We start from the raw sequence: 12,574 nt of genomic DNA on the forward strand, positions 1-12,574 counted from the left end.
TGTGGTCAGGAAAACCGTGGCAGCATGGAAAGTTTAGCACAGGACAGAAAACTAGAGTCCATTAAGTTACACACTCTTAAATTAAACTTCACTCCCATCTGCAAAGCCACAAGAGTCTGAGTGACGTTAAGGTCCACAAAGACCCACAAACTTTATGCACCTACAAGATCACAGACTGCACATGTGTGTGAAACATGATCACACATAAAAAACAATGTGGTATGGAAATAACCATGTTCCTCTGTACACCTCACTGTCCACATCTGTTACGGAAAATATTCAGAAATTTATGTTGTAGTGACTCAAGGCTTGATTTTAACAAATTCTGTTAAAACTTAAAGATTCTATATAGACTAGAAGTCACACTAAAAAATAAAAATGGGTGCATCAGCCAGACTTCACTGACAAACATAAATTTAACCTTGCAGATGGTTGTGAAACACACTTCATTCAAACTCAACAGAAACAAAATAAAACTCCCTTAAAGTGAGTGAGTGAGTCTTTTCACTGATCCAACAATCACCAGCTCCGGTTTGGTTGATTTAAACCCTCAATTCACTGATCGATGTGAAAATATTCTGTCTCTACGGCTCAGCTGGCAGCCGTCAAACGGGGTAAACAACATCTAATTTAAGATTTTGGTTGTTCGTCTCAAGAGACACAACCACAGTTGACTTTCCCCCTCATTTACAGCTGGTATTAAAATGTGATCTGTATCTGGGCACATTATCCAGATAAGGAAAAACACATGTTAATGCAGTGGTTCCAAAACTGTGGGGCGGGCCCCCCTGGGGTGGCGCAGAGCCACTGCAGGTGGGACGTGGATGACCAGGGGAGGAATACAAAGTGAAACTGAGTTAAATAACTGATTTATGCATGATTTATTATTGTTATTGTGTGGAGGTGGGCATGGACTTTTTTCAGCTTCTGAATGGGGTCTGTGACAGAAAATGTTTGGGAACATCTGGGTGAATTCAAGGTGTAGCTGCCTGACCACATCTGGAGGCAGTCTGGCTCGCACTGTGTTCAGATCTGGGATAAGTGTGAAAGCAAATTTCTGTAATGTGCTGGCATCCATACACAACATAATTAGATACAAATATTTGTTTTTAGTTAACTTAAAATATGGGTTGTTCAAATTCAGGGAGCAGGTGGGAATACTTAAAGAGACAGGCTTGTAATTACTGATCATACATCTGTTCTGTTTGATGAATGAACGAATTAATGATTTGTGCTGCATTCATCTGTGCAGCTGATCTGGTCATGCTGGTACTGCAACACACCGGGACCAACTGACACAACAGTTTTATACAAAGAAAGGAATAACCTGATGTATTACATCTGCTGACTGTACAAGAGGGAACAAATATTTAAGAATCACAGAGTTTATAACGTTTCCCTTAACTTAGCAACTCACAAAACTTGATTTGCTTTCACCTCAAATTAGGAAAGAAAAGAAAAATCCACACAGTGTGCAAACAAGATAATGTGGCCTTCTTCAGTGCCAAAGATGTTTCATGGTGGTATATTAATAAATATTCATGGTAGAATTATCCAGTAGGCAGACTCGGGACTTACTGTTTATCACATTTAATGTGCGTGCTTTTGTAAACTTTCTGCCACTTCAGATTACTCATGTGCAAATTTTGCTCAGGAGGACAGAAATATGATCTCAGTGAGGATAAGGAGAACACATTAAAAATACCAGGTGTGAACAAAAAGGCAAGATCAGGCTGTTTATAATCCAGATAATCCACCTGGAAACGGATCCCAGCAGGTGTAATTACACTCCCAGTGGTACAGTAGCTCCGATGGCTTTTACTATATTTGTCTGCATCTATCTGCTCCCAGTCAAATGAGAAGAATTAAGCACTTTGTAAGGCAGAAAACTTATGTATGTACATCTACTGTATGTGACTGTATCTCCTCAACAGCTGAGCAGAGATTTGAATCATGTCACTGACCTCCATGAAAAGTGGTCCATCTGAAGGAGGTTCCAGCCACTAACGGTCGGTCATTGAAGGCAGCACACTGCATCTCTCTGAAATCCTCCGAACTGGGGGGACACTCCTGCACGCACACACACACACACACACACACAAACACACACACACACACTGTGAGCACACTGTGTTGCATTGTAAGAAAACGACATTCCTTTCCTAAAAGTTTATCTTAATCTCAACCATAAAAACTTCGTGCCTGACCTCGGCCTGCCGCAGTTATTACAAAATCGCCTGGTCATGGTTATTTGAGCTGACCACGATAATTCTGCGCAATCGACGGAATACACAATCAAGGGAATCTTAAGCCAAACACATGAAACAAATATAAATCTCATATTTCGATCACACTTTCCAAATTCTCATCTGGTTACACCCTCTTACTCTGTGGTGGTTTAATGGCATCTGATTTGAGAATTTGTTCCCCAGCTGTTTGTCTTGATGTGCTCAACTATTATTGAGGAAAAATAGTCAAAATTCTCTCATTTCAGCAATATTTTTTGGTTTCTTTGCTCTTTTGTGACAGCAAACTGAATATCTTTGGATTGTGAGTACTGCAAGACATTTGAGGACATCATCTTAGACTTTGGCAACACTGACTGACATTTTTCACAACTTTCTGACGTTTTAAAACAAACTATTATTGATCGATTACTCAAGAAAATAATGAACTGATTAATCAGCCATGAAAGTAATTATTTTGCAGTTGTGTCCCTGCTTTTAATATTCATACAAAGGTAGTGGATGTAACCATGCATCTTCCTTCCCTGATTTTCTGTAAATTTGGTTAAGATTTGAGCCACATGTGGATGAAAACCACAAACCATCAGCCAAGTCAAGATGTCAGCAAAAAATATGGGAAAAGAGCTTAGCTGTCAAGACCTTTCTTTCACAGGACAGGTTTCTTTGTTTTCATAGACCATACTTCTTATTTTTCTGAAGCAACATGATGCTTGGTTGCAAAGCCAAACACAACAGCACAGCTGTGTGTCATAAAATAAACAGAAAAACACAATTCAATCATTAATCGCAATAATCTAATAGTTAACTATAATTTCCAGATCGTGACAGCATGAACCAAACCCAAACTCTTACACAATTCATACCCCGTCATTATTCTAATCTTAACCCTAAAATGAATGAATAACCGTGTGATTAGTCTCCAGATGTCACAGTGTGCTCAGATTTTTGTTCCTGTCATGAAGTCGGGGATTTGCATCCATTCATTCACAGCTCTGAGCTAATCACTGCGTACAAACTGCCACACGCACATACATCCGAGCAAGCTTCAACACGCTGCAACACATCTGTGTGTTTTTCCTTTAATCAATATGGACCGCAGTGACTTTGCTGTCCAAACACACCCAAAGACACACACACACACACACACACACACACAGCCCAACATGTCTGACACACAGCCGCTGACCTCACACCACGTCTCTAACACAAAAGCAGGTCTGATACCCGACTGCGACTGAGGGACGTTAAATCAGTTCAGTCTGATTTAAGCTGAGTTAATATGTCAGTGAAATTCCAGATCACACCCTGAGAGCCGCTTCAGCTGCCCCGAACACACCCACATGAGCAAACGTCATCCATTGTTCTTAACTGTTTCGATTGAAAGTCGTTCTCACACAGCGTGAAAATGTTTATGCTGAAATGACCTTGGTGTTACAGATCTTGTATTGTCTGGGATCTCCTGCACATGGTCCGCCCACCGGGTTCCTGTGACACAGAAAAAGACACATTCATGAGACTCAGCACGGCAAACAGAACAGGAAAATGTTTTTATGATCAACTGGAAACTATGTGAGATCATGCAGGATGCAGTCATGTCTTATTGAATAAAAAAAAGTCTAGATTTATTAATATGGCACACAGCAAAATAAAGTTTATTTGGGTCTCATTTTAAAATGAGATTTTATCAGCATCTGTTTAGATTTTTCAAAGGTAGGTGAATATTTGACTTTAAAAATAAATTTAACATTGCAATAGGGTGCAATTTGCTGTGAAATGTTCAAGCTGGAAACACATGAAGACATAAAATCTGGGTGAAAATTCTTCAAATACATTTGATTCTTTTATAAAAACTCGAGTGTCTTTTGTTGGAATGGATTTAAATTTATGTTAGGAGCAACAGAGAATATTTTATTGGAAAATCTCTGTATTTAGATTTTAAATTTTAAAAGTGTTAGCAAAGCATTCAAATGCTTGTGTATCTCTGCAGGACACAGCTGGTGTTTACCTGGTGATGCAGGTGCGCGTCCTCACAGAGGCTCCGCCCCCACAGCTGCGCGAGCAGACAGACCAGCCGCCCCACGTCGCCCACTCGTTCCTGAAGTGAAGCTGCCGCCGGGCACGCGCCGGACGCCCTGATGAGGAATCACCGGAAGGTCCCCACGCAGAAATCCAGGACTGAGACACAAAAGAGAAACAGGGAGACGTTAATATTGACATTTAATACATTTAACAAACAAACACTGTTACAAAGTGAGACGCAGGACTGTGGACTGGTGAGAGCTGAGGGGCTGTGACACCAACAAACCTGGACCTCTATTTTACCCTCAATGTCCTCTTAGTGGACCAATCATTTCAAAACTGCCATCTACTCACACAATAAAAATAGTGGCATTACATGTTGTGACTAAGAAAAATTTTACTTTGAATCTCAAAAGAAAAGTTTTAATTTTTTTTTTTCAACTACTTCTCTGTTGTAATTCTACTTTAAAATGTTAGTTTTGCTTTTCTTGATAAGTATTAGAGATGCACGATATTTGATTTTTGCCAATATCCGACACGCTAATATTTTCCAACTCATTTTGGTCAACTGCTGATGCCAGTATCAATAAATGCACCTAACTGCAGAGAATATTGTTGTAGAAATCCTGCAATAAAAATTCCCAAAACAGGAATTCTTTCTAGTTTTTCAATCGAACACTTGCAAGTGGTTCGTCTGTCAAACACAACAGTCAAACGGTCTTATCAGGTAAAAAAGACCAAGACTGAGAACAAGCGATCAACTTTACACTCACAGTCTCATAGAAGAAAAACCAAAAACAGTCACTTTGATTTGCGTTTTCACCTTTTCAGCACAGATATAGACATGAGGCTGGTTCTGACTGTTTCTGACTCTCTCTTGCCCGACAACAATTAATCAGAATATCAGATAAAGAAAAAGGAGAAGTATTCACTGGCAGAAAGGCAATGATACAAACAGTTAGGTTCAAAGTTATTATGCCTACTTTTATCATAATGGCCCTCTGTCAGATGCAGACATAAAGTACAACACTTTTAAAAATGCTCCTATCCACTGGGCAAAATAAGGCAAAACTACTGCTGACAGTTTTTTCTCTTTGCTCTTCAGAAAAAATCTTAAATCTGAAAACTTCTCTTCAGGTTGACAGTTTGTGGCGTTGAAGGAATGTGATCTGGTTCATCTGCACCTGAACAACGCTTATATCACATCAGACCATACATATTCATTTTCATCCCTAATCTGTACATTTTTGTGGAAATTAGGACATTGTTAATCTTAGCTGATCATCTTGTTCCATTTTCTTGTAGTCTACAACCAGTGACTGACTCCTTCTGCAAGTTACTTTTTACATAAGTTGTAAATTTTGATAAACTTGAACACAATTACTGATAAATATAAAACCTTGTTTGTATTTGCATTGCAATACAGTGTTCACAATATCAACACTAGGGCTGCATGGTTTGGTAAAAAAAAAAAAAAGTCATACTGCAATTATTTAGACTGAAACTGTGATTATGATATGTGACATGATTAGTGGAAATGATCAGTTTTTTATTAAAATTGTTTTGATGTGATATTAATTGGGGTCTGAACCAAATAAACATGTTTTCTTTCATCTGGAGAATAAGATTTTTAGGCCAGGTCGTCTCTGCAGCTCTACAGTACCTTATTTAATGCTTATTATAATGTTTTCCCATACATTTTCTTTGATTTAGATATTGCACTTGGCCATATTGCGATTTTATTGTGTTGGAATTGTGCAGCACTAAGCAGCATTTAATTATCAGACTGATCAGTTTCTGTCCTGTGCTGCTGGGCTTTGTTCTGTTTACACTGTGTTTCTTGGACACAGTAGAACAGTGACCGTGTGGAGTCATGCAGTTGAGCTCCTGAGACTGCAAACACTGCAGGGACGACACGAATCTCTGCTCTCTAATCACTCTGCAGCATCACTCTGCAGTGTCGGCCTGCGTGTTCAAAGCTGTCAGGTGGCAACTGCAAACTGTCAGCAGCTCACAAACCCTGTGTACGTGTGTGTGTGTGTGTGTGTGTGTGTGTGCGTGTGTGTGTGTGCATAAGAGGAAACCAGAGAGACTACAGTGTTGGCAGAAGGATGGGAGATCATTTGTGAAACGGGAAAAAGTGTATTGGAGCAGTTAAGTGTGACGCCCAACAACAAAACCAATGTTATTTATAGATAAGAGTCTAACAGGCAGATGAATCCATTCACAGAGTGCAGGGTTATAAAAAAAAACCTTGTGAGCCTGGTGGATCAGGATCACCACAGCCAAACAATAAAAGTGATTAGAAAAATCTCAATGGCGCTCCTCAAACACATTCCAGAGTTTTTGCCCTGGAGGAGGACTGAAACTGGCAGCGTTCCCATCGCTTTCTCATACAGGAGCTGGCTCACACACACTTTTAACTCTTTACACACACACTTAACAACTGCTGCTGCAGCTACCTGTCGGCTGAAGTCATCTGGAGTATCTCCTGTGCAGGATGAGAAGAGGAACATGTACGAAACACAACTTAAAGCTGTTGTTTCCTTCCACTTTCCTCATTAACATGCAGCTGTTTGATCAGATCTTCTACTGTAAATCAGTGTGGTGTCAGGAGGATGTTTCTGTCATGTTTCACACTTGATTTATTGTGTTGAAATTAAATGACAGGCTCAAAAAAATAACTTTTCATTAGTTTTCATTACTAATAATCATTTTTCTAATTAGGGGCCAAGGCGATCTCATCAGAGATTGTTTTTTTATCCAAACAGTCCAAATTTAAAATAAAACAAAACAGAAAAGCAGCAAACCAACAAGATGATTTTTGCACTTTTTTTTTTTTTTTGTCAAATTATTCAAACTATTTCTATTTCTTCAAGCTTTTTAAGTGTGTATATTTTTGTTTTCTTTAGACCTCTATAACAAGTCAATGTCTTTGGGTTGTGGACGAAACAAGACATTCAAGGACAGTTGACATTTTTCACCATATTCTGCAATTTTTATGGACCAAACAACTAATCGATTCATTATTCACATAAGAAAATGATCGTCAGATTAAGCAATAATCAAAATAGTTGTTAGTTGCAGCACAGACAATAAACTATGAAAATGTTCAGTCAACATATAAATCGATCCATCTGTTATCTATAATATTATCAATAGGTGAAGCACACCCTGGACAGATCACCAGTTCATCACAGACTGGAGACGAACAACCTGCTCACTAACATCCAAACCTAAAGCTGATTTAGATTTATCAGTTAACTTGTGTTTGGACCGTGGGAGGAAGCTGGAGCGCCTGAGGAGAACCAACACAGACACGAGGAAAACATGCAAACTCTGCACAGAAAGATCCTGAACTCCCACATGATGTCCAGACATCTCCTCACAGTCTGATTAATATATATAAAATATTTAGTATGTTGCTTTATATAATAGTGACAAATATTCTTCATATAGCTTCTCTCAGGATAGAGAGATATTGGAGATTTTTGTTTAACATTATCAGATATTTTTAATATTCACACTGAACCTGATTCTGTCCTCATTTTCATGAAAGCACCATATTCCACGTCTGTATTAGGAAGAGCACAGCAGCAGATTCTTTCCTATAGTCTGATTACAGCTATAATAAAAAGTATTTGTGACATTCTGGAAAATGACTGAAAGTTTTTCTCTGAAGAATAAAGTCATATCTTGATCAAATCTGGCTGCTCCTCGTCTGTTACCAAAGAAATCATTTATAGTTGACACTCTTTCTGTCATCAGCTGTCCATTATTACTTTTCACCTTTGTTTTTTAATTATTTTTCATCACAACCAATGCAAATTTCCCCACTGTGGGACTAATACAGTGGGGGTTGAGTTGGGTACTGTTGTATTGTTTTGCTTTGTTTCCCTCAAATGAAACCACAGACTGAGTTCTTGTGTCCTTCATCTTGAAGCCCTTTTTAATAAAACACGAAAACACAAAGCCTTCTGAACCCCCTGAGCTCAACACTAACTGAGTTTAATGAAAACAGCAGTATCATATGGCGAGTTGCCATACTCTTTTATGTATTATCTCCACATTAAACAGTGCTTTTTGGTTTCTAATATCCATAAATCTCTGATAAAACTCACTTCAAACCCTCGTAACAATTTAACTGCACTATTAACTGTTTGTCTGCAGCTAACTGCACTGACATTTATGTTACAGCAAGAGGAAAAACACCTGAGTCTGAGGCTCTTTGACTTTGCAACTCATGGAACGGAATTGGTCAGACATGTTCTCACACACACACACACGTACATGCATGCGCACACACACACACACACACACACACACTCAGCTGAGAGCGACCTGTGCGATGACTCTCCATCATTTTCCCTGGCAGGGTCACCTGAGGTTGCCCTCATTAGTGTTACCGCCGGCCAAATTAGCGTTGATAACAGTTGGAGATGGGGTCGGCTGGCATTCTAGATTAATGAAAGCGACCTTTGACCTTTACGCTGCACCCCTCCCTCGCTCCTTCACAGGAGCAGGAGAAAAAAAACCCTGCTCCTCGGCATACAGTGAAAGGGACAGAGGGAAACAGACGGTGCAGTCCAACACGTAGGTGAACTTCAGAGTCATAAAGTTGTCTGACTCTCCCTCGGTCCTCTCATCTGTCAGCAGACCAGTTCTCCCAGTCTGCAGAGACAGTCTGGAGCTGACAGACAAACTGGGAAAACTTTCCACCATGAAGGCAACAAGAGGACAGGAGGTGAAGGCAGAGACCACATTTACACTGACGAATAAAACAATAGCAACAGTTCTGTTGTTGTTCAGTTTAACAAAAGATGATGAGGTGAAATAATAACAGCACTACAAACTAAATAAAAAAAATAAATAATATTAATAATGATAATAATAATAATAATAATAATAATAATAATAATAATAATAATAATAATAATAATAATATATAATAAAAATAAATAAAGCAACACAATTAAATACATTTATCATATTGTGAACATTAGTATTAGCCTGTGAAGCCTGGTCAAAATATTTATTTTTTTAATAAAAATGTAAAATTTTATGCCCTGAAAATAATATCAGATTTAATTTATTATCAGATTTATCAGTTTTTTGGGGGGTATTGTATTGAAGTTTGAAATTCCAGTGCTACGACAACAATACTGTGTAGTCTGTCCTTTCTTTTTTTGTGTTAAAGCTATAATATGAAACATTTCAGTATTAAAAATGTCTAAAAATGCTAGACACATGTTATATTTTGTTGAGTTGTGTACTTACATTGTTCCAAATGTTTCCAGCAGCGGTCAAACATTTCAAACAAGTCCTGTGTGTTCATTTGTTTTCTTGTCTGTCTGTTAGTCAGCAGGACATTTTGTCCAGTGACACTTCCAATAAAACTCAAACAAGATGACTGTCAACATTGTTGAACAACAGAGAGAAGGACAGCATTTTATTTCTTCTGAGATGAATATGGAGTCACAGATGTCTGGAAGATGCAGACAGTATGATGTTTGTTCTAAAGTCAAGTTTTATCAATCAGCAGTTTTAAGCAGGGCTGCAACTAACAAGTATTTTCATAATTGATTATTTGTCTATTAACTGATCAATAGTTGTTTGGTTTATATTGTCAGAAAATAGTGAAAAATGTCTATCAGTGTTTAAAATGACGTCCTCAAATGTCTCGTCCATAACTCAAAGATATTCAGTTTACTGTCAGAGAGGAGTAAAGAAACAAAAAAATATTCACACTTAAGAAGCTGGAATCAGAAAATTTTGTCTTTTTTTCTTAAAAAAATTACTCAAACTCATTAATCGATCATCAAAATAGTTGGCGATTAATTTAATAATTGATTAATTATGAATTAATTGTTGCAGCTCTCGTGTGAAGACTGCAGTTTTAGCCATAATGTGCAAAATATCACATTATTACTCCATTAATATCAAAACAAGTTCAAAGCAGGTCTTTTGACAGCAGCCATGAGAGGAACCGGATCACAGAACCACTCAGACTGCAAGACAGTCGACCAAAATCTCTGGCTTAAATCAAATGACCTCCTAGACTTTATAAAGGCCTTTGGACAAAAAGAAAACTACAGAACACGTTAAAGAAAAATGGGACAGAGAATATTAAATGAGGATTGATGTGTGTTAGCGCCAGTGCAGACGCACAAACTCTGACATGTGGTGGAAGTTTGGGTGGAAGTGTTATCATTCCTGGAAGGGACACCAAATGTTGGAGACAGTGTGGGTTTGGGAGCGTCCAGTAACGAGACCTTTCTGGGCAAAGTTTCATTAATTAAGGAAACATGCTAAGTTGACAACAACTCTACAGCCACATTGTCTTCCTTTGAAATTCTGTTTTTCTGGGCTGAAATAACTGTTTCAGTTTGTCCATTTCAGTTTAATTAGAGTTAAAATTTAAACCGAATGTTCTTTATGACTTGTAATAAATCATTAATAATCTTGTAGATGGAGTAGATGTTCATAATGGTTGAATTGAGAAAAATGTAAATGGAGTTTTGCAGACAGTTTGTATTTTTCAGAGCAGTATGCTTTTGTTTTCGGGATAACAGGCTCAACTTTACATTGACAGACAGCTGACAGCTCTAAACAGCTGATCAAGTTACAGTAGCTTGTTATTGTCCAAGTACAATGTTGCACTCGTCCTGCGTTCCTGCGGTGTTCCTGCAGCCTGCATGAGGGGCAGAACAACTTGGTTCAACCATAGATCATATATTAAATATGATTTTAACATATTTGATATACAGTTTATGGATCTAACTTGATATTTGGACTGTTGTACTCAGAATGTTTTTTTCCCATGCTGTACTGCAGAAAATCGTCATTACTCTCATTTTTGATATGCAGTTGCTATTAAGGTTGGGCTGATGGTCGGTGCCATCGTCCATTGAGATGGCTGACAGTCATTAACCACTGAGCCCTTTACCATTGTGACATGGTGATTTTAAACCCCAGCCTTTTGTATTTAAGGCAGTGTGTCCCCTCAGAGTTGCCTTAGAGTTGTTGTCTAAGTTCTGTTTTTGACATTTGTAATTTGGAAAGTAAATAAAAAGAAGCTGTCGCTGCTGTTCAGTGCATGTTTCATGTTTTCTCTGAGACAAAGATCGATATCATCAGCGGCCAATTTGTTCACACAAAACGCCCAACCTGAATTGCAGTACAAGCTCTTTTAAATTTTGGACCAAGTGGGTCAAATATGGAAATCTCTTACAGAAATATTTTCTAGCAGACTGACTTTTGTTTTATTTATTTCCAATCTGCCTCTGCCTCTTGCTGTCCTAAAATAAAGAATTAAAACAAAACAAAACAAAACAAATGACCCAACTATATCATATAAAACTAAATCAATAATGTGTAAATTTCACAGCCTTTTTATTCACTTGACTCTTATTAAAAGGAGACTTCCACCCACAGTTACATCCAGCTCTTAGTCTGGTGTTGCCTGTTTGCCTTGTTTTCATCTCTAACTGGACAAATGTGGACAACAGAGTCACTGCCAGTGCAGCTGTGATGATGATTCAATGCAGAAAATGTTTCAGCAATCTAAAACATCTAAAACAACTCTGATTTTGTTTTTCTCAGCATCATTACTTCTGTTTAAACGACACCAGTGTAACACTGACTCACTGTTGTTCCCGACAACAGAAAAAGGAAAGCTGATCTTAAGTGTGTTGACCCTCCGCTACATTCCTGTGTTTGGTGTGACAGAGCGAGTCGTGGGCAGCCTATCTCCGTCTACGTCTGGTTATTCCAGACGGGCCTGGGGGAAGGCCGGGGGGGACGTCTGCCTGACGTCTGCCTGACAACAGGACAAACAGCGGTGAAAGACGAACAAGAAGGTGATCCAGCAGCAATCAGAGCATGGAAAGACCAAGAGGCTCGTAGGAACATTACCATTTCCAAGACAAAATACTGTCAGAAGACAAACACGCTGCAAAAACAATCCAATCAGCTCGCTCCACGACCTCAACGACCGGCAGACCTGCTCACATCTGATGCTGGTCAAAAGGGCTGCAATTGGTTTATTATCCAAATGAGCTGGATTTTCCTCTGTGGAACCTGAGAGCAGGGTTTTCTCTGGACAAATTAGCTTAATCGCAACGTTTAACTCTGTCAAGTGTAAGACAAAGGAGACGTAAAGTCAGGAAAAGTGGGCAGGCTGTGGGAAAATGGCCTTGGGCCCTGACAGATTCAGACTACAGGGGCCTGTGTGTAAATTCAGTGTGGTGCACTTGTTGAAACACTGTCATCCAGCTATTAGCTTCGTATATTTGCACAACACAACACAA

General features: G+C 38.7%; 1 protein-coding gene across 1 annotated transcript in view; it reads right to left on the reverse strand.

Moving 5' to 3' along the window:
- The window catches only part of adamtsl5 (ADAMTS like 5), a 57,180-nt gene that overhangs the window by 18,017 nt on the left and 26,589 nt on the right, over positions 1-12,574 (reverse strand). The window contains exons 3-5 of the mRNA XM_084724131.1: positions 4,252-4,421; positions 3,671-3,731; positions 1,965-2,070 (exon numbers count right to left, since the gene is read on the reverse strand). Of these exons, the coding sequence (XP_084580257.1) occupies positions 1,965-2,070; positions 3,671-3,731; positions 4,252-4,421 (337 nt within the window). The remainder of the gene's footprint in view (positions 1-1,964; positions 2,071-3,670; positions 3,732-4,251; positions 4,422-12,574) is intronic.

The sequence above is a fragment of the Lutjanus erythropterus genome, chromosome 1 (genome assembly GCF_056507025.1).
Source record: "Lutjanus erythropterus isolate fLutEry1 chromosome 1, fLutEry1.hap2, whole genome shotgun sequence".
NCBI lineage: Eukaryota > Metazoa > Chordata > Actinopteri > Lutjaniformes > Lutjanidae > Lutjanus > Lutjanus erythropterus.